The sequence below is a fragment of the Lissotriton helveticus genome, chromosome 3_2 (assembly GCF_964261635.1).
Source record: "Lissotriton helveticus chromosome 3_2, aLisHel1.1, whole genome shotgun sequence".
NCBI classification, from domain to species: domain Eukaryota; kingdom Metazoa; phylum Chordata; class Amphibia; order Caudata; family Salamandridae; genus Lissotriton; species Lissotriton helveticus.
The window spans coordinates 283737838-283760378 of record NC_136062.1 but is presented as its reverse complement, the minus strand read 5'-3'; the positions used below and the strand labels follow the sequence as shown (position 1 = coordinate 283760378).

The 22541-nt window shown below is 44.8% G+C and overlaps 1 protein-coding gene across 5 annotated transcripts in view; it reads right to left on the bottom strand.

Moving 5' to 3' along the window:
- Positions 1-8297: 8297 nt before the first annotated feature.
- TMEM266 (transmembrane protein 266) overlaps positions 8298-22541 on the bottom strand; it is a 795378-nt gene continuing 781134 nt past the window's right edge. For all 5 annotated transcript variants that reach the window (XM_078685229.1, XM_078685230.1, XM_078685231.1 and 2 more), the window contains 2 exons: positions 15063-15125; positions 8298-9369 (listed from right to left, as the gene is read on the bottom strand). In XM_078685229.1, the coding sequence (XP_078541355.1) occupies positions 8762-9369; positions 15063-15125 (671 nt within the window). In that variant the 3' untranslated portion in view covers positions 8298-8761. The remainder of the gene's footprint in view (positions 9370-15062; positions 15126-22541) is intronic.

Here is a 22541-nt window from a genome sequence, read left to right as displayed (position 1 = left end):
ATGAAAGGCTGAGTGGACCTGCCGGGATTCGAACCTGTGACCATGAGGTTGAACACAAGCCCCAGCAGTGGAGGCATTAGTCCACTGAGCCACAAGACCCGTACCAACGATGGACACTGGTGTCTGAATTTGATCTGATACCACGTGGAGAGACTAGGTAGAACCTTGGCGCTGGAGTGGAAGCCTGGACTGGAGTTGTTACAAAACTGAAACAAGATCCTGAGGGGGCAGTCTGCACTGAGGAGAGTCTACTGGCAGAAGATTGACTGGAAGCCCCTGCGGCTTCACAGTACCTGAAGGCTCACCAGTGGAAGCCGGCACCATCCGAAAGATCTGCAGCATGGCTAACATGAAGGCCACAATTTGCTGTTGGGTCGAAGACGGCCTGGGGAATTTGGGGCATTTGGGTATCTTGGGACAAACTGAGGCACTGCACTTGATCAGATTCACAAGGTGCTGAAGAGAAGGAGCTCTTTGAGTTCCGCCTGATTTCAAGTAGTGGCATGGGGTTGACTCCTACTTGGCTCATTGCACTAACTGAATTTTGAACTTACCTGAATGCTTTGAGACAGAGCGAGACTTTGCTAGCGATTGGCCGCAGGATTGGGAGGGGCTAAGCGATTAGGAGTGGGATTGAGAATTTTTTCTGTTCAGCAATCTAGGGGGATATTCTCAAGAATGTGTGATAATTACCGCAAAATTAGCTTAACGCAACTCTTCACATCGCAGTCTATCGCGGGAAAATAACGCTGTGTTAACGTATTCACATCACGGTAGTACCATACGATAGGCCCACGATAAAGCATCAAATGTAGGTGATAAAGTCAATGCGACGCCGCAAAAATGAAAAACATGAACGCAAAAAAAGTTGCTATGAGGTCAATCGCGATACAAAAATCAGCAAAAACCAGCGACAGGCCTGCAATTCACACTCGTGGGACAAATCACCATTAAAGTAGGAAAAAAAACATACATAACAGAGGTGGTAGTACACCATCAACTACTGTTCGGCACCACCACTGTGTCATTGGCAACAAAAAATGGAATATGGCAGTCCATCGTGGACAAAGTGAATGCAGTCGGAGTGTTGAAGAGGACAATGGAAGAGGTCAAGAGGCGCTGGGATGATGTAAAGCACAAAACCAAGCAGAAACTCGTCAACAACCGGAAGACCGCAATGCAGACTAGAGGTGGGAGTCCAGTGCCACAGGAGGAGATGGACGAGATGGAGGAAATGGTGTCCACAGTCATCAGTGGGGAGACCGTGGCAGGAGTTGGGGGACCGGACACTGCTCAACATGACCGGACACAACAGCACCAGGGTGAGTAACGACCAGGGGCTGGGGAGCACTGGGGGAGATGGGCACAATGGCACACATGCACAATTAAGTAGAGCACACCTGCGGACAAACCATGCCCCAGACCCCCAACTCCCACCAAGAGACCAATGTACCCAAGTCTGCAACATCTCAGCACTGTATAAGCACAGAAGTCAAAGGCACACCGCATGAAAGGGAGAAGGGACAGGAAAATCAGAGCTGCAGGGGCGAATCAGCACACACACATAACATGCAGAGCACATCAACAAACCGCAACATATTCACAACAGAACAGAGGACACAACTGGTGCCGCTTGTGTGTAGAAACTGGCCAATTACATTTGGCATCGCAGGGAAATGTGAGTTGATAATGTACAAGTACAAATACACATCTGTGATGTTGTTGAAATGTCCACTGTTCCGCATCAAATAGGCAGCTCCTCCCAAACCCTCACAGTGTACACAGTCATGCAGTCTGCATGAAAACGTACAATGTGACAACATACATGTGAACACAATGTTAAACTGCATCTCCCCTGCACATTGCAGAGGCAAATCCAACACCTCCTGCAGAGCAGCTTGAACCTCTCTTCTCTGATGACGAAGAGGACCACCACACCTTCGACTCAGATGCCCTCCAACAGCTCGTGGAGAACCTCCGCAGACCACCTCCACCTCCAGTTCCAGGAGCAGGGTAGGTCAGCTACTACGAGGAGACCCTACCCCCTCCACAGACCACACAGCAGGCAGCACCCACTACTACGGCTGCCTCCCAGGACCCCAACGAAGAACAAATGGCATCCAACGCCGTGTGTTGGGGTGCCCGGAGAATCTGGCTGAACAGGTGCAGGTGGGATACGATCACATGGCAGCCAAACGAGATGCCATACGTGGGTGTCTAAGTCTCATCAGGGACCACTTACCGTCCCTAACGGATACCCACAGTCCGCTCCATGCTCTCCAACGGACCATGGCTGACATTGCTGGAGTCCTGACTCAGAGACAAGAACAACTGTCCAGTCCGAGTGGCTATTGCGAAGTCACACAGTATGTGGGGCACATGCGGAGGTTAATGGAGAACATGTAGTGGACGCAGGGGGAAAATACCGGCTGCCACGGCTGCACACCAGCGAGATATAGCTGGGTTCCTCAATGACCGCAGGACCATCCTCATGGCATTGCTGCCACAAGGCCTGGTGTTGATGCATGCTGCTGCTACCACTCCATCCACATCTCAGCCCCCTGAAGTGTCAGTGCCACACAGTGCTGGAGACAGAACACCACCACCCACACATGAGGCACATGAAACCGCAGTGGATTAAGATGCGGATGAACCTGCCTTCGTGGTATGAAGGACGCAGTAGCCTTCATCTCCGCTATTTGGCCGGTTCTGCCCTCTGCATCATCACCTTCCACTGTCCCCCGATACACTCTGCGGCACTTACCTTGGACCTCGAAATGGACTGCCATATTCTGTTTGATCGCCAATGACACAGCAATCAGACTGCGGACTGAACTCTTCCTCTTCCTTTGGACTTGTATGTTCCTGAAGGACTCAGGCTGGCCCTCCACATGCCGATTGCTGTCCGGGTGGCGCAGACACAACAACAGGGACACACGCATTAGTTACTTCCTTGTCGAGCCCAGTATGGAACCACGCCCAGAGCCCAGGGTCATTGTTCAAACACTTATGCTGGACTAGCATATGCCAGGCCAGACCACTTCGCTTACGCTCACAGACAGGGGGAGGGAGGGTGCGCAGGGGCGGGAAATCACTGCAGGGCGGTGGGAGGGGCTGGGGTGCAGCTGCCTGGGTGCGCAGTGGCGGGCAATTACTGCTGGGCGGTGGGAGGGGCTGTTGTGCAGCTGCCTGGGTGCGCAGGGGCAGACAAGCGATGATGGCGTGTGCAATTGTATGTACTCTGCTATTCATGTATCTGGACTCTGTTTCAGATAAGGGACAGTGTATGCCGTATGGCAGCAGGTGAGCAGTGAGGCCTGGGTGCGCAGTGTCAGCACTCTCTCTCCCTTTCCCTATCTTCTTTTCAGAGTGTCTCTCTCCCTCTCTTTCAGTCTTTCTCCCTCTTTCCGTCTTTCTCTCTCTCCCTCTTTCCTTCTCTGTCCCTTTCTTTTCGTCTTTCTCTCTCCCTCTCTTTCCGTCTTTCTCTCTCTCCTCTCTTTCCGTCTTTCTCTCTCTCTCTCTCTCTTTCTGTCTTTCTCTTTCTCTGTCTCTGTATCTCTCTCTCTCTTTCACTCCCTCTCTGTCCTTTGATGAGCGCATGTCACACCTTCTTATCTGGATTTTTGTCTTGCAGGCTGTGACCTACAGATTGTCCTAAGGAGACCCGCCATGAGGCTTCAAAATTGTTGTTCTGAGTTTTTTTGAATAAAATGTTTTGTTTGGTAATTCGAAGGTAAATGTGTGACGCTCCTTTTTGTGATAACACATGCATGTTACTTGTTGTGATTGTGCGACATCAGGCGAATTGTTTTGTTCATGATTTCGTGAAGTTGATGTGACATGTCTTTGCCGCGGGCGGGAGGGTCCTGGGGGTGGTGGCGTTGGGTGTTGTGGCCCTGTTGGGGCTCCGAGCTGCATGATCAGTGGCTCCATGGCATCTGTTGCCCTTCAGCTCCGGGCTCGGCTCCCTTTTCTGGTGCAGGCTGTCGTCTGACATTACACCAGGTCAGAGCAGGTGTTAATTTCCTGCTGCTAATGCGCCTTATCGCCTGTTTTGAGTTCTTATCGCCGATCTGGCTGGTCGTTGTGAATGTTGCGGAGTTGTGTTGTCGCAGCTTTTTGCACAGGAACGCATACTCTGCATCTCATTAGCGATAGTTGCCGGGCTCATCTGTGGCGATGTTTTTTGCGGCTCCTACCGCACGTAAACTAGTGATATGGGCTGTTAGCACCAGCTTGTGAATGGGGTGATAAATGTATAGCCATCTTGGCTGCGATAAAGTGCTGATAACTCGGCAATAAATTATTGAGAATATGACCCCTAGAGTTTTGCCTCCTCTCTGAAAGCTCTAGGTGCTCACACAACCTTACATCTAGACAAGACCACAGGAACCAAAGAAACAGTCACAGCACAGCTTGAATCCTGATGTGCTTGGGAGACATCTTCTCAAGCACACTGTTGGGAAGGTTTTTGGAGTTGTCTGAGAGACCAAATCGGAAGTGGAGCTCCAGTTCTGCATCAAAGGACAGGGAAAGAAAGGAACTGATGTCAGTGCACAAGGGTGGCACCTATATACAGCCCCAATCTGTCACCTTCAGGGCGATATAAGATGACCCCATAGTAAAAGAGGGGAAGTCACACTTGGTTAGCCTTTTGGCTTGTAACCTAAACCTATTCCAGAACACAGTTTCTCTATATTGTGCTAGGCTGTGTGGCACAAGGTTTGTAGCATAGCGGAAATAATATCTTCTTTTGCTAATTTGAAGAAGACCTATCTGACTTGTGATATTCCTGTTGGATTAAGGAATATATCCATGTTTTGGAAATCCAACATCCTGAATCGTTCACTGTACCATGATGCAGTTGTTCTGTGATGTTTGTGCCCTGGAATGGCTTTCTGATGGCAGTACAAGTTCTTATAAATTCCATATAGAGCAGCGCCTGGAAGGCCTGGTGTCAATCTCTCACGGTGAGATAGGAGAGGAGGGTCTTTTAGATGCAGACCAGTAGTTTCTCGAGGAGTCTAGAGGAGCAGCTCCTCAAAGCTCAGACATCAGAACTACCACCAGGGGTGCTGGCCAAATGTTGTGTTGGAACTGAATTACCTGTTGGGTGTCTCCTGAAACGAGAAGACCCTCACTCTGAGGGACAGATTTACTACTTCTGGCGCATCTCTGCTAATCAGCAGGGATGCGCCAGAAGAGTTGCGATGCATTTGCCCACCCGTGCGCCACCACTGATGCGTCGCATTTACAATGCGGCGCACCGTGGCGCACGGATGGGCAGATGCATGTCGCATCCCCCCGTGGAAAGGCGGCACATTGCTGGAGTTGCGTCGCAAGCGTTACGCAGCTCCAGCAAGGCTCGGGGCGCCCCTATCCCTAACATATTGCGTCAATCCTTACTCCTGCTTCAAGGCACAGGGTTTTGACGCAGCATGGCTGTAAAAGTGACTGAGTGAAATCTTGTAGGTTTCACTCAGCCACTTTTCGGAGGCGTTCCGGTGCCCCCCCCTCACCCCGCCCCCCCTGTGCAGGAACGCCCACAAGTGGTGCAGGGCGTTACAACGTGACGCATCTTACCTAGATGCGTCACGTTGTAAATAGCCTGCTGCATGGCGCTAGCTTTGCGCCACCGCTGCGTCACAAAAGTGACGCAACGGTGGTGCAAATCTGGCATAAGGGCTTGTAAATTTTCCCCTGAGTTGTTAATGAATGCGTGCCCAAGACAGAATTCAATATGTTATAAGCAGCAGGAGTCTTGTTCTGAGACAAAAATATCACAAAATTTATCTTTAACAATTTGAAGAGACTGCAGCACTGATCCAGCAGAAGATAAACCTTTCTCTATTTCCGGCGCTGCCATCCCCTGCTCAGAGAAATGCTGCAGAGACCCTTGACGGTAATATGTAAAAACATCGCACTAAAAACATGCTAAGTAATGTCTTGCGTAGTAACGATACATATTCACCCTTGACTGCTCCCAAGACAATGAACTCCGACAACAATGACTGTGCGCTGAAATGGTCAAGGGCTTACTTTAAGAGATGGATCTGGTGCACGTACAACAGAGATATGGAATTTTTCATGACTTTCAATACCCTTTACTGAACTCATCAGCATACCGGGAAATAAAGTGCTCACAAGAAATCAATGATTGTGAATAAATTCCTTTAGGTGCCAATATACCCTATAGCCCAAACCCACATGCTGGTCTGGTCTGCCCCACTGATCCTACACTCTGAAATGCCCTAGTTAGCCAGGATGACAGTTTCTTTACTTTGTTTGGATTCCCATGGATTTGAGCGGACTTCCATAGGAGTCGAGCATAATTAACACTCTTTTAAATGTGTGTGTTTTTTTAATATACTTGTTTAGACCGTGAGCCACACCTATCGACCGTATTGCAAATGTTTTTATTCACACATTACGTCAGGCAGAATTCCTTAATTCCCCTTGTCTGTCCTATGCAAGGATGAATAATGTGCAGTTCATGGATTCCTTTGATCTGCAAATCGCCTTCAGAGGATATTGTGGGTGCACGGCTATATTTTCCAGTGGAAAAGGCGTTTTCCCATCACCTCAAGCAAATCTATGGGGAAATCGCTGCCTTGAGTTACACTGCGTTGATAAGGCATTCCACGGGCATTCCCTTTCATCCACCTGGGAATTTTGATGCAATCCCAGATTTAGTCAAATCAGTAAACCTGGGATTGCGTCAAAATCAAACATCTTCCCTAGTGCGGAATAAGGAGGAGCAATATCTTTTTCTTCTTGTTAGTTCTTCTTTCCATGCAGCATGCGCAGAAGGAGGAAAATGCCTCTAAGGATTGTTTTTGTGCAGGAAGTAACTCCTTCCTGCACAAAAGCAATCCTACCTGTAACACATGCACCCTTGCAACATGGTGCAAGGATGCCTGCGTTGATGCTAGGCAGCACACGGTACACTAGCGCAAGTAAAATAGTAGATTATGCATTTCTGCTCTCTCCCTGTCTTGCAATGCAGTGCGGGAAGTTATTTTGCTGTGTTGCTTGACTTCCTAGTAAATCTTCCCCATAATTTATCTTTTTGAATGTGTATCTCACTTACAACACCACGAGTTATGAACGACATCTGTTGGTAAGGTTTAGAATGAATTCATTCCATAGATTGGTCACATTTCCTACTAAAAACAACTGGGCAAAAGTACTCCCTCCTTGTCCCTATGATGGCCATTCAATACAATCTACTTCCCACATTTTATTTTTTTGTAAATTTTATTATAACCTTAGGAAAAAATGGCTTATACCCATTCTAAGGAGTACTGGTTTTAAACAGTATCGTCCAGCATTGCTGTTTCTTCAATTGTTACAGGGTGAGCGATTGGTTTTCCTAGTGGCAAACTTCCTTAAAAGTGTTGTTTCCCATCGTTTGACCAATGGGCCCCCTTTACAAATAACTGAAACCTGAACTTTAAAAATGTATTAAGTAATGCTTAGGTATCTGAATTCAATTTGCAGGTTGCCAGTCGAATAACATTTTTAGCTTGTACATATTGTATTTTTAAATGTTTTACAAATGGTTAAATGATTGTATTTATTAATGATTATATGTATGTTTTGTAGTGTATGCTTTTATGATTTGCAACCAAAATCGAAATAAAGCAATATTGAATTGAATTGAATGTGTCTGTGTCTCGAAAGATCTACTTAGACCACATTGCTCTCTGGACCATATATAAGTGGCCTTACTCAGGCAGAACAATAATTTCGTATTTTTAATTTGCTGTGCCTCTAAATCAGGCTTCTCCAACAAGTAGGTGTGAATAGCTCTCCTGTGTGCAGCCCGTATTATAACATTAGAAGCTTTTGCTTGTCTGAATTATTATGCGTATACCTAAATTGAAAAGTGAGCATTTCAGGAGAAAATGGGTGTATTTTCAAATCCCTTCATTTAAAAAATATATTTATTTAAAGCTGGCATTTAAACGATAAATCATGCAGTTTTGGGAGACTTATTACTAAAAGTATTCCCTTGTACTAGGGGGCATTGCAGCTGTTGTAAGGGTATTCCTAACTGACTAGCCTTTTTCACATTATTGCTGGCAATCCTGCACTGAGGTAATCGAGGCTGGTAATCTTACATAGGGTGGCCACTAATGTACTCTAGTCTGAAGGGTACAGCACTGACAATTTCGGTAGTTCAGGATGATTTTTGTTGAGCAATAGTAGCTCTCATTAGTGAAAAGGTTGGAGACCGCGGCTCTAAATACTGTGTATTGTATACAATTTAATAAAGACAGACACAAAAGAAAATGTAACTTGTTCAGATCTCTTTAATTTGCATCATTCAAAGTAATCGCAAAAACGTTTCTGGAGATCAAAAATATTGCAATTTTTGTACAAAGATTTTAGAATTGTCATGTACAAAGGCAATGTAAGAAATCTAGCACAGAGAATGTGTTTTTACCCTGCTGAAGCCTGACCTGATAATGATGGCAAATAATTCAGTTCAGTATAAACGGCGTAAAAACCACAAACTGAAGATTAAGAATCTGTACATATTTGAGGTTGTTACCAAAATTAATTTTGATTTCACTCATTTCCAAAGCGACAGTTGCACAGTGTGTTGCAGTGCTGGCTCTTAGAATACATGCATTTCATGATACCAAACCGATTCACGTCACACAGAAACACATTGTCCAGTCGGTATATATACCGCTGTCCACGTTAGTTTTGGTGGACATGCCAAAGCGCTCATTTTGAGATCCACCAAAGAGAGCTAGGACTCTGGGAACCTGTTTAACTTCTTTTCTTTGGATTCCAAAGACCTGTGTTTCTCGTCAAAGGCTGGGGTGTTTTGTGGGAAGTGAAAGACTGGACTGATGTGAAAGACATCCACCCCCTCCTGGTTCCTCTTGTTGTAGAGGTTGACTTTGTGCTCAAGCACAGGGCTGACTTTGGAGGATCCGGCTGGAGAAGGCAGTTTGAAGTTGACTGGATCCAGTACCTTTTGTGTTAAGGAGGAGTCGTCTGACAGGGATGACAGCAGTTCCTTCACTGCCGCGTGGTTGACCCTGTGTCTGACCGGTTCAGTTTCTCCACCCTTCATGGCTCTGGCACTGGTCAGAGCACAGTACTCTGATGTCTCCTCCTCGCGTGTTGTGCTGCAGTCTGTGGAGGAGCCAAAGTTTTGACTGCTGATGCTCTGGGCTCCAGTTCCAGAGCTTTCTGGAGACCTAGAACCACTGTCAGAGGTGATGCTTGTGGACGTACCGTTCCTCTCTATCCTGGTTGGCACTTCTGCTGAGAAAAGGTCGGACGAGATGTTCGGATGGTGCACATCTATGGCTGCTGTTGTAATGACACATCTGGCAGGCACGATACTTTCTATAGGAAATAAAAAAAACACCAATAGAATTAAAACATGCAAACAGGTCTATAGAAGTTGCAGATATTTTGCTGTATACCAGCTTATCACCACCAACAAATCTGTGCATAACCAATTTGTTTCTATTTTAAACATTTTGCAGTAATCAGGAACTACAGCTCTGTACAGTCAGTAATATGTAAAAGGCTATGGACCATATGTATGCATCTTTTTTTGAGGTCCCAAACGGCCTGATATGACCGGATAAAAAGCATTTTGAAATGTGTAAAAGCCAAATTACGATTCAGTAACTTGTTATCGAATTGCAATTTGGTTTTGCGATTCAGTATTTGGAAGGGGAGTGTTTAGGGCATCCCTTCCAACTACTGATTTGCATTGGTATGTGTTAAGTTTTGTAACCAAATTCCGGTTGTAAAACATTAGTATTTTACTGACACCTTGAAGGAGGTGGTCCGATTGTAAAACATTAGTATTTTACCAACACCTCGAAGGAGGCGGTAACACATTTGCATATAGGTAGGGGTCCCCAAGGGACCACTGCCCCTTTGAGAATGTTAAAAATAATATATCTTTTTTAGGAGCTGGCATTGGTCCCAAGGACCACGGCCTATTCTTAAAAAATGAAACTTAAAAGATTCTTCATTTTTATTTTTAAACCCATCCTGTTCCCCGCCTTCCTTCCCCCTCTTGCAGCAGTGCTTTCTGCTTTCAGACAACCAGAGCTGGGTTGATGGGCTCTTGGAGAGACCTGTCACCGGGGCTTGAACGCCATTATGACGGCACAACAGTTGATAACCAGTTTTGTTATAAACTGTTGAATTGTCATAGGAAGGAGTTATGACTTTCAGAAACTGAAATAAATGAAAGAGGCTCTCTGAGAGCCATACCTACAACAATATTCCCAGCTCCATTTTTACTCCCACAATCTAGCGCCATCCACAAAATCACTTTCCCACTGTTTGTTTCTTTTCTTCTAATTAAAATACAACAACGAGGGCTCAGAAACGTACCTCAAATGAGTAAAGTAAGAACAGGGCTGCTGTAGTTTCTACAATGTTTTTCCGCATAATTATGGATTTGCCTCTGTTTCCAGATGACCCAGCATCTGCTGATTCATTTGCAGATTTTAACAAAAAAACAATAGCTCAAAATAACCAAAAGCTACAACAAAAAGCATCAAAACGTGGTTCTGCCTGATGGCAGAACGTTTTCAAAAGTTAATCGATGACCATTCACAATTTAATTACCGTATTTAAGTGTTAGACTCGTACCAATGAGGTGCAGCTTTGCCGAACAGTATTATTAGCTGCTGCAACAATAAACAAATAATACTGTCGCAAATTCTACCACATAGTTTGTCCTTAGTGCATAATTATTTCCAATCTATTCCATAGTTTCACTCTCTGCTGTACATAATTCCAGTAACCTTGGCTAAAATTTGCACAAATACTGCTAGTAGGTTGCATAGATATTGGCCTCTCACGTGTTTAAAACCCCAGAGGGCCAGATCATCCAATTACCTAAGTCATGTTGCCACCATACCAGTCTCCTTTATAAACTACAGGCTTATTGAACACAAGACAGCAGAGCGAAGACGGCCTCTGCTGCTATAGGCTTAAGACTAGCAGGGCTATCCTTGTGGACACCTTTAGAAGATATTGGGTCAGCCGGAAAGAACTCACAATTGCGCTGCATAGGTGGAGGCTGCTTTAATTCTCCCAGCCATCGTTAGTCGTACCCAACGGAGACATCACTGGCTTCTAGTTGTCACATGAGTGAAATTACATGCCCTCCTTTGGGTCTGAGTGAAAGCTCAAACACCCAGTAGGTCTTTGATTAGCATAAGATAAAGGATGGCGGGAGGTGATGTGTAACACAAAGGGGGATTTAAATTGCTAAGTTTTTGGTCCAAGAAATGGTGAAACAGTCTCCCACTGGGCACCCACCCTGCTGTGCTTACTAGTTCTTTTTAAGTGTGTCTATACCTGGCCAACCATGGATTTTGGTACCCTAGAAAATCTGTCTTGACTTGCCTAAAACCAGTCCAGTTAGGAATGCAGAATGTTAACCTGCACACATACGCAAAATGCTTATGCGATCCTTAGTTCCTCATAAGAAATTGTTTATCACCTCAAACACAAGATTGATGTGAATACCCGCTCCCATAGCAAGAACATTTGCTGAGGTGGAAAACTGGTACTCTTCAGGCAAAAATATGTCATGCTAATGTAGACATCACCATAATGCTTCTCCTGGATAATTCTACCTGTAGATTCCTTACATTAAAATATTCCACAGGTGCCTGATTGGATCCAGATACTTATCATAGCAGAGCTGCTGAGTCCTGCTAGGTGGGGGTCCTGTGCAGTTCCATGCTGGCTCCATACTGTCCTGGAAGTGAAAAAGTGGAGCCATATATAAGCACCATTCCGGTGTGCTGATGTCAGTCATTCCTTTCCGTGCCTTCTGACACGGATGTCGACCTACGCTCCCAAATTGTTGGGTATTCCAAATACTTGCAAACTTTTCACAGCGCTCTGGTGCAACATTCTCACTCAAAATAATAGGAATCAAGCTGTGCCGGGACAGTTGGACGCAGATGTCGGACACCCACTTGAATTACAAATGGTTTTGGTGCCAGGGCTCAGACACTAAAATAAGTCCTGTGATAAGTGCACCCATATGCACCAAAAGCAAATTCGAGACTTGGAGGTGAAACTTTAGGACTGAGCATAGGTTGAGGTTATGTCCTTTGTGCAGTTCCTGCTCCATGTCACATGTCTGGATTCAGTGCCAGTCAAGGTTCCACGCCTATGACCAATCCACTTACCACACAAAATCTTCCAGTAAGTACAAATGGAAGTATAATTAGTGAAGCAGGGCTCAACTCCATCCTGCCACTCTGACTCCAAGGAAAAGGTAAGAGGGATTCAAGATGCAAGTCACCAGTCACTGAGCCGACCATTCAGCTGGTCCTGAGTAACCTCGGGCCATCATCACCCCTGCATCAGATAGAGTCCTTCAAGGTAGCCATGTTGCAAGTATACAGGCCCAAATTTATCAAACTCCATGCAACGTAACACAGCAAGACACCTTGGTGCGCTGTGTGAAATGGAAAGGGTAGACATGCTTCATACTTAACATTATATGGCACATTCCTGTCCTCTCGTTGCGCTGGCACACTTTTAGCTGCCTAGCGCCAATGCAGATACCGTTGTCATGGTGCAAAGGCAGGATTGTTTTGGTGCATGAAGCGACACCTTCATGCACAAAAATATCCTCTGAGACCTTTTCCTCTTTCTATGTGTGCTGCACACGTAGAAAGAGGAAAAAACAAGGAGTAATAAAGATATTTCTCCTAGTAATGCCGCCCCTGGGAAGACGTAGCATTTTGAGGCATTGCCAGGTCTACCACTCGTAGTAAATCGGGAAATGCGCCAAAATCCATGGATGCATGCGTGGGAATACCCACACTCCGCCCCTGGAACGCCTTCTCAATGCAGAATAACGCAGGGCAACTTTCGCTGCCTTACGTTACTCCAGATTTACCAAGGTGGCTTTGCGTTGCTTAGTAAATCTGACTTTAGTGTTGCGTTGCCCTCGCGTTACCTTGCCTGGCTTGTGGGCAATGCAACACTGATAAATCTGCCCAATACAGTGTGCTTCTGGATTACTGTTATGCGCCTTCGGGCTCCATGGACCCGCAGGACCTCCAGTTGAATTACCTCCGGACCTTTTACCAGGCCCTTCCTGACTTAGGTACAGACTTCTACTCCAAGCCCACTATCAACACAGGCTCACACCATACCAAAACCAGTGCTTATGCTGCCAGAGGATGATTTACTACTGAACCCATTCTGGAGCAGTACATCGGAGGTCAGGCATGCACCCTGTACCCCACAGGGTTGCCCCTCCACCTTCTGGACTAAAGAGGGCTGGCGTATGCACTTTACCCCATTGTCAGATAACCACTGCAGGACAACAGAAGACTGGGGCTTCCACTAGTGCTATCTGATGCCTTAGACCACATGGCAACCAGTAACACTGAATACCCTGTGTGAGGTGAGTTAAGTGCTCCCCAGCACTGCTCAGGGAAACATCGCCTGGGCTTCTTGCTCAAAATCCTGTGAGATTACCAGGAGCGTAAGATTTGGCAGCCATCTTGTGGGGACCTGGGCCCTAAAAATCAGCTTTCCAACCACCGGTGGTAGCAGCAAGTTGGTGCGGTACTTGATGGCGGTTTTCTACAAGACCGATAATAACACAGTAGACCTTCAGGAGACCTTGTGGAGAAGAGGTGCTACTGTCTAGACAGCCAGGTCCACCGTGAAGGGCATTTTCCCCGCTTGGTCCTTCAGGACTTTCTGACTTGAGCCAGTTCATGGGCCGACCACTGAGGAGGTATTGCTTGGGCATCTATTCAAAAGGTGAGAAATCTACAATTAGAGGTCTCTATCAGAGGAATAAGTTACTTACCTTTAGTACTGATCTTTCTGGTAGATTCTCAATCTAAACACAGATTCCCCAGCAACCCTTCCCTAATCTAGTATTGTCACATAAAAAGATCGCTATATACGAATCTGCACACTGGTCACAGCTAATCTGTTTGGTTTTGTGCCTGCAGACGTGGAAGTATAAAGAAAGAAACTGATGACAGCGCAAAAGGGTAGGGCCCAATGAACAAATTGCCTATCTTTGGTAACCCTCTTTCTGGTAAGGTAAGTAACTTATTCTTCTGATAGAGACTTCTATCCGTATATTCCTCCCCTTGAATGCATGGTGTCAGACTGAGTCCGGAAAATGTTCAGCTGTACCTCTTGCTGCACATGTCACATTTGTGCTGAACAACGCCGATGCCGAGCCGCCAGTGTCATCTGCTTCCATGCAGTAGTATAGCTGAAATTTTTTCCAGATCCAGTCTGATGCCTGGGGAAGTATTCAAAAGTTGAGGAGTCTGTGGTTAGAGTCTGTACCAGAAAGAGTGTTACTAAAGGTAAGTAATGAATTCATTTAGATCACCCTCAAAATATTGTAATATTAATGGAAAATCACTGTTAAATCATCACTAGGGAGTTATACAACCCCATCCTGCAAACTCATTGATGCCAACCATTGCTGCTTTACATAATCTCCATAGCTGACCACGTGTTCCATTTAACTGTGTTTTCTCTCAAGGGAACCTGCAGTACCTTTTGAGTGTGACTAAAAACGCACTCGCTAGGATTCCCAGTCCTGTGCTTTTGGAGTAATGCTTTCCCTTCCCTAACTGTACTTGTGGCACCTGCAAGAACAACCACCCTTACCTTTGGTATCTGACCTGCAAGTAACACAAACTATACCTGTAACAAATATACTATATAACAACTAAACTACCTGTAAGCACCACCCAACAGCTGCGCCTATGGTAGCTGTGAGCACTATCACCTGCACCTGGGGTACATATGAGCATTGACTACTGTACTTTCAGCACTTACAAGCACCACCAACTGTACTTACGACACATCTGCGTACCATTCAAACCTACGTAATTGCATGGGTGAAGCATGGTGAAACCACAAGCATCATACTGTGATAAACACAAATTCATATACATCCATTCTTAGAAACTAGGTGGGAAAATTAAGTACTCCTCTGGAGTTAAGGTTTGTTCATATTTCAATCATATATGTATTCATTGATTCATTCAACTTACCGCTGCTGGGTTCATTGTAATACTGGCTCATGTAGTTGTTCATATCATCTCTGACAATGGTCTCTGGAAAAAAACACAACCGTTGGTAAAGCTTGGTAAGCCAGAATTCTAAAGTTAAGACAGTAGAGAACACAGAAAAAAATATGAAAGCTGACCAAATAGAGAGGTTTTCTTTCCCTACTCCTGGCCTGAAACAGAAGGTTGAACAGACCAGTGAACTAAACAAACTCAAAAAGTGAAATTGCTATGTTCACATGGACAGCAGTGAATTGGTGCAGGGTGGTAGTGGTTTTCTGAAAGAGGTATAGTGATGTTGCGAGTGGTAGAGTTGTCTTGGGCGAGGCAGCGTTGTCCTGGAAGAAGATAGTGTGAGGATGTTGGGCTGGTAGTGTTCTTCTGTAAGTGGTATAGCGCTTCTGTGGGTGGTAATGTTGTGCTGGACAAGGCAGTTTGGTCCTGGAAGTTGATAGTGTAGTGGTGTAGGAGTGGTAGTGATTTTCTGTAACCGGTATAGCACGTCTGTGGGTGATAGTGTTGTCTTCGGCGAGGCATTGCAGTCCTGAAAGATGATAGCGTGGTAATGCAGGGGTGGTATTTTAGTAGTGGGGGGTATTCCGATGCTAGAGGTAGATAGAGGGATAATATGAGTGTAGGGTTGGTAGTGTAGAGGTGCACAGCAGTAATGCAGTGGTGTGGGGTGGTAAAACAATATTGTGACGTCCCAGCACTTTTTGTATTGGGGTGCTATCATCTTGTGGGTAGGCTACTGGGCGGCAAATCAGCTGTCTTTGGGGGAGATTTACAAAAAAAGTCAAGCAACGGAGCGCAGCCCCCGGGAGGCTACGCTGCATTGTGCGAATGGGAGGGAGCAGGAGAGCGCCATATCTTCAGAGATATGGCTATCTTCTCCCTTTTCTCATGCACCAGTGCTGATTACAGCTGCTCTGCGCCACGCACACACCTTAACACCACAACGCTAAGGTGTGTGCATGAGTGTAGCATAGGTTTTGTACAGTAAGGGTACCCTTCCTGTACAAAATATTATGCTCGACATAAGGGAAAGCTTTTCCCACTTTGTATGCGTGCTGCACAAATGCAAAGTCAGAAAAGGAAGAAGAAATTAAAGCATTTCTCCTTCCTTGCGCCTATCTCAAAAGGGCGCAGTTTTCTGATGATGAACCCTATCTACTGTTATTAGTAAATTGGGTTTAGCGTAAGAACCCCTGGATGGTTGCATGGGAACATCCATGCACCACCTTTGGCATGCCCCCATGGTGCAAGTAACTCGAAGCTGCCCTATGTGCTGCTTGGCATTACTTTTACGTTATTTCTAGCACTGAACAAGTTTAGCGCTGAAAAGTCAATTACAAAAAAAAAAGACTTTGCGCCGCTTTGCGTCACTTTTGGTCCAGGGTAATGAATTGCCTTATTTTTCATAATACAGGTCTGTTCATGTATTGGGACTTATGGCAAGATCGAAGAAAGGTAGCGCCACCATAGTAGTCCAACTCTAAAAAGAAGGGCATGTAATAGAAAAGCCTGGCGTTGTCACTTTAGCTCAGGGCAGTGCATGTATGGGAATGAATGGTCCAATTGACATAATGAGTTAGACTTTTGAGAATATTCCAGGTAGATGTTGAGTAAGAATGTGATTCACAGGGAACTAGTATCTGGTAATGGATCTTTTTTATGTTTCATTTGTATTACAGTAAAAGGAGGAATCATTGGAGCTCACAAGAAGGTAAAAAAGTAGGCAATATTTTGGTCATTATTTTGGGTCGAAAGATATAATCAGGGTATTCCATTAGTTCTAATGCGTCATCAGTTCTAATAATATTTAGTGGTGCAACATGCTAGATTCGAACCTCAGGACCTTGGACAATCAAGATGGCCCAGGGGCCCAAGACAAACACATAAATTGAAAGTATCATCAATATTGATATAAATTTGAGAGCATGGTTAACTTTTTGCCTGTAGGATTTACTGACTATAATTATTAATTCGTAGATATAAGGCAGGTTGAACGATGTGACCTATCCCTTCCTTCGCAACATGAATTTGACATTCATTTACCTCCCACCTAATAACAATCTTTTAGGAGCTACAATTTTTTGTCAAGCCTGGACGTTGATAATCGTGCTTTTCTCTTGCTGTTTATTTTTATACAGTATAAAAAAGCAAGGCTTGGGTCCTTAACTGCCTGAACTGGACCACTATACTAATTGAAAACAAAACGACATGTCCAGGAAGACTACTGACCATGAATTCAATGAGCAACTTGGGCTAACAATTCAAAGGCGCCTTAGTTTTATCCAGTTCAATTTATAATATTTTATACAAAAAGCAAGCATAATCAATTGTGCACGTCTTAGAATGGAAAACACTTAGTTGGAATTGGGACATACAAAGCTCATTTTAACACATACTCAAATTCAATATATACACCACAACAGATTTGTGTAAATGACAGAAAAATGTTCAAGTGAGAAATTCATACAACACAAAATAACATATATGAGCACAAAGCAATCGACCAGTCCCAACTTCAGGAATAAACACTAGGCGGACAGTGTGTCTTTTCAAGGCTGCTCTGGCTTGGGGTTACACACGTTTATCTGGGTATTGCCTAGAGGGGGGGAAGAATTAAGCTAAATCCCTAATGGCACACCCCTGTTGAAAATACCCCGTACTCAAAAAGTCAACGCATTTCTAACCCTTAGTGGTTGTAGGGTTCTCCTCAGGACTCGGACATGGCCGTAGGCTCTGGATATAGCATTGGAAGCATCAGCTAGTTGGAGAGGGCAGTGTTCCACTAGTTTAAAGGGCTTTCGCACTCTAATTAGAGCAAACTCTCTGTCTGTTGTTGTAATGAGGCCCCTCGGAAGCTCGGATTCTTTTTGGTTGTGTTTCTATTTCAACAAGAGGCTGTTGAAACTTCTACCAGATCCGCTGGATCAATGCCACGATTTATTACTATCAGATTCAACAAAAAGTCTGGACCCCTGTAACAGGCAGGGTATACAAGTCAGCTCTGGTAGCTTGGATTCATGCGTGTGTGGAATCAAATGAAGATACCATTTTATCTGATGATTCTGCGATACCAAATGTTTTAAGACACTTATCATCTTCAGGAAAATCTTATAGAACTGTCAACGTACGTAGAAGTGACATTTCCTTGCCATATCATCACATAGCAGGGAAGCCTGTTGGTCAACACACCCTGAATTTGTACTAAGATACGTATTCCAACTATTCGTAAATATAATTGTTTATGGGGTGTAAATTTAGTTTTGAAGTTGTTCATTTCATGGCCTAATTATTCTGCCTTATGGTGGAAAGCATTATATGCAAACTTAGCAATTTTTTATGCCTTATTTCTTTTAGGAGAGAAACGGATATGATATATTTGTCAGCTAGGCGGTTTACTCCTTCTGGATATTTTCTGCTCCGTAAGCAGGAGAATAAAGACTCTTACCGCAACAGTAGAATATCCTGATTTCCCTGATCACCCATATCGTTGTCTACTAAGATGTTTGAAAGAGTATGAATCATGATCTGCTCTTTTCAAAATGTGTTCTGGCAAATCTTCTCCTTTAAAAAAAGCCCCACGCTCCAATTTCTTCATGCACTCTTACTAGTTGGGTTAAATGGGTAATGTTTGAAGCTGGCATCAATATTTCTGCCTCTGGTATTCAGACTTCAAGGGCAGCTATGACATCAAATGCTTACTGGGAGGAGCCAGATTAAAAGACTTTGTAATAAGTGCTAGTTGGTCTTCAATTTCCACTTTTAAAATGTTTTCTTTTAATTTTGTATTTCTCATGTTTCACTGTATGTAGTAGATTCGCTTTTAAAATGTTTTCTTTTATTTTTGTATTTCTCATGTTTCACTGTATGTTGTAGAAGCCTTGGGTCTTGTCATAATATGCAGATTCTCCAAGTATTACTGTACAAACGTCCTACATTTTTTTAGACTCCAAAGTGAGTATCTTCACACCACATGTGTATCAATTTTGTGGTTTACTCCCTTCTTTGATATTGAATATTAGTATTTCGTTTTTTCCCCTAACAGTGTCATTGTTAACGGTACCTCAATCGTCCTGAAGGCCTTCAGGAGGATGGAGGATGGAGGATGGATTCTGGCATTTTTTCTGTTACACATCTGCATTTTTCTCATCATTTTGTCGTTCCTACATGAGCTGAACTGAGTTTCAGCACCAAGTGCTGGATGTTAAGGGGGGCTATTTATAGATTACTGATTCCACATCTTACATTGGTAGTACTTTTGCAATGTTTTCTGGGTAGTGCAGTTTCCTAATATTTAGTATTGTGTTTTCTCCTATTGTCAGTAACTGGCTGCTATATAAAAATTAACAGCAAAACGAAAGTATATTAATCGCTTCAGTGTCTTTAATACAATTTGGACCTTTTTACCTCAACACATAAAATCCGCATTATGGAGAGCTTCAGTTTCTGGATCACCATGTAAAAAGGAAAAGAACACTGGTAACTCTGGTGTATTTCTCCAAACATAAATCATAGGACTGTACAAACCACAAGGGTTTGCAAGAAAGACTCTGATATGATATGTGGACTATGCATTAAGTAAGAATGTAATAAGTACAATGCTCAGGAATCCCTTGATGATGCGTGCACCCTATCTTATATTGTTAATGTTAAAAATGCTTATAGAGCGCATGGCTACCCCAGTGATGGGGCGTCCCAGCGCTTGCAGACAACTTGAAAGTAAGGCAAACTCTAAACCAAGGGGAAACGTGTAACGCCACTTAGGAGCCCTAGGTAGAAGGGAACAACCAGGTTTTGATAAGTTTTCTAAATGACAGGTAGTTATTTGTAGCACGCACCTCCGAAAGGATCAAATTCCACAGTTTCGGGGCCAAATACCTGAAGGAGCGGCCACCAGCTCTGCTCCTTTGGATTTTGATGGTGCAGGCAAGATGAAGGTCTGCCGAGCGGAGGGCACGTGAAGGGACATGGGACATAGGAAGAACACAGACCTCGTAGAACTCGGGGGCCAGAGCAGTGAAGGATTTTATGAATTAGGCAAAGGGACTTAAATTGAATACGTTGTGTTACCGGAAGCCAGTGTAGACGCTGCAGAATATGGGAGGTGTGACAGTATTTTGGTAGGGCGAACAAAATGCGGGCGGATGCATTTTGGGCCCTTTGGAGTCTGTTGATGGCTGTTCGATTAGAACCCAGCATTAAGACATTGCAGTAGTCTATATGTGATAAAACAAGGGCTTGGACAATTGTCTGGCGTACAGGTGGTTCAAAGAAGCCCAAAATTGGTTTGAGCGACCGTAGGCGACCATAGCACACGCCAGCCACTCTTTTTGCATGGGATTCTAGGGAAAGGGAGTCGTCCATAATCACGCCCAAGTTTTTTTACTTCCTTCTTAGGGATGGGAGGTGGACCTAACGTGGAGGGCCACCAGTGATCATCCTACTTGTGTGTTTCCTTACCAATCAGGAGTACCTCCGTTTTTGATGAATTTAACTGCAGGCAATTCGTGGTCATCCATCTAGAGATGACCAGAATATCATCTTGAAATTTGGCTTGGTCCATATCAATGTCCTTCGAGAAGGAGAAGATAAGCTGCGTGTCGTCCACGTATGAAATTAATTTGATCTTACGTTCTCTGGCCAACACTGCTAGAGGGCGGACGTACACGTTGAACAATGTAGGGCTGAGCGCCGACCCCTGCGGAACACCGCAGCACAACGGAAGCCTGCTGGATGAGTACGGTGGAGCATGGACCTGGAAGGAACGGTCAAATAAAAAAGACGCAAGCAATCCAGGGCACCATCTCGGACTCCGATCTCCCATAGTCTTCTGAGTAGAATCCCATGGGAGACCGTGTCGAACGCCGCACTCAAATCCAGCAGGATTAGAGCCGACGTACCACCCAGATCTTGTGTTGCCCTTAGTTGTTCAGTGACGGCCAGCAGGGCGGATTCCGTGCTGTGGTTAGGCCGGAATCCGTTTTGTGAGTCATCTAAAATCCCATTGCTCTCCAAGTAGTTGGTCAGGATGTCATTCACGAGCGTTTCTGCCACCTTGGCCAAATAAGGTAGCAGGGAAATAGGTCTAAAACTATCAGGCCTGGAAGAGTCCAAGGTGGGCTTTTTTAGTAAAGGAACAACCTTGGCGTGTTTCCATGATTTAGGGATGGTGGAAGATTGAAAAGATCTGTTAATCAGCTCCCGACTCTCCGCCAAAATGGAATCCTGAAATAGTTTAAACATTTCAGGTTTAACGGGGTCTTCCGGAGACCCGGACTTGACTTTTCCAGCCAGAAGTTCCATATTAGCCTTTGAGATGGAAGGGAGGGAGTGAAGAGAGTAGGGAGGTTCCGGAGAGTCTGGGGATTGGTGAGGGGTCGAAGCGGACCCATCAGATTCAAATGAGTTATAAATCCCTTGGACTTTGCTTACGAAAAAGCAAGCAATCTCTTCACATTGCAAGTCAGATGTTATCGTGCAGTTAGGATCCTCTGGTGGTTTAGTCATGTCCTTCACTAGAGAGAAGATGGTTTTCGATCGATTAGCGCTCGCACTGATCAGGTCCGTATAATAGGTAGCTTTGACTTTCTTTATAAGTTTATGGTAAGCTTTGGTAGCGGATCTGAAGTTGGCTTTCGCGTGAGGATCATATGATCGTCTCCAGATGCGCTCTAGTAGCTTACATTGCTTTTTCTGTTCGGCCAGTGCCACAGAGTACCAAGGGTTGGAATGCTCGCGCTTGGGCCTGGACAGTTTCTTGGGAATGAGGTCAAGTGATGTATTGACTCACTCTCTGTATGCTGTGTCAGCTTCCTCCAGATCCTCTGGCCAGTCTGGACGGGAGTTTTTCAGTCTGGTCTCGAAAATGGCACCATCTAGTTTGTGCCATGAACGCCTCCAACGAGTTGGGGGGAGCTGTTTCCTGGGGCCAACTGAGATCTTAATGAAAATTTGAACCAGGAAATGGTCCGACCAGCTGGGGGGCTGGGAATGGAGGCCGAAATTTCGGAAATGTTCGAAAATACCGGGTCAAGCAGATGGCCTGCCAAGTGAGATGGACCTTTGACTAGCTGAATAAGTTGGCAAGCCTCAAGATCGCCCAGAAGATCTCGTACAGCGGGTGAATCACAACACTCCAGATGGAGATTCAGATCCCCCAGTATACTGAAATTAGCAGACTGTAGCACTAGCGTAGAAATAGTAGAGACCAGTGATTCCTGAAAAGCGCTTGCAGGGTCGGGGGGCGATAGATCAGGAGCCCTGTAAAGGTAAAGGTATCCGAGACCCTTATGTTAACAAGCATTTACAATGCAACGGTTTCGCCTTTGGAAAAGTTAGAGCTATTGGCATTGTAAATGACAACTTGACTTCCTTCCCTTTGCGTGCATTTCTCTGCCCTCATTTGTACCCCCTTATCATTACGATCTCCTAACCTGTCACGTTTTTAATGTT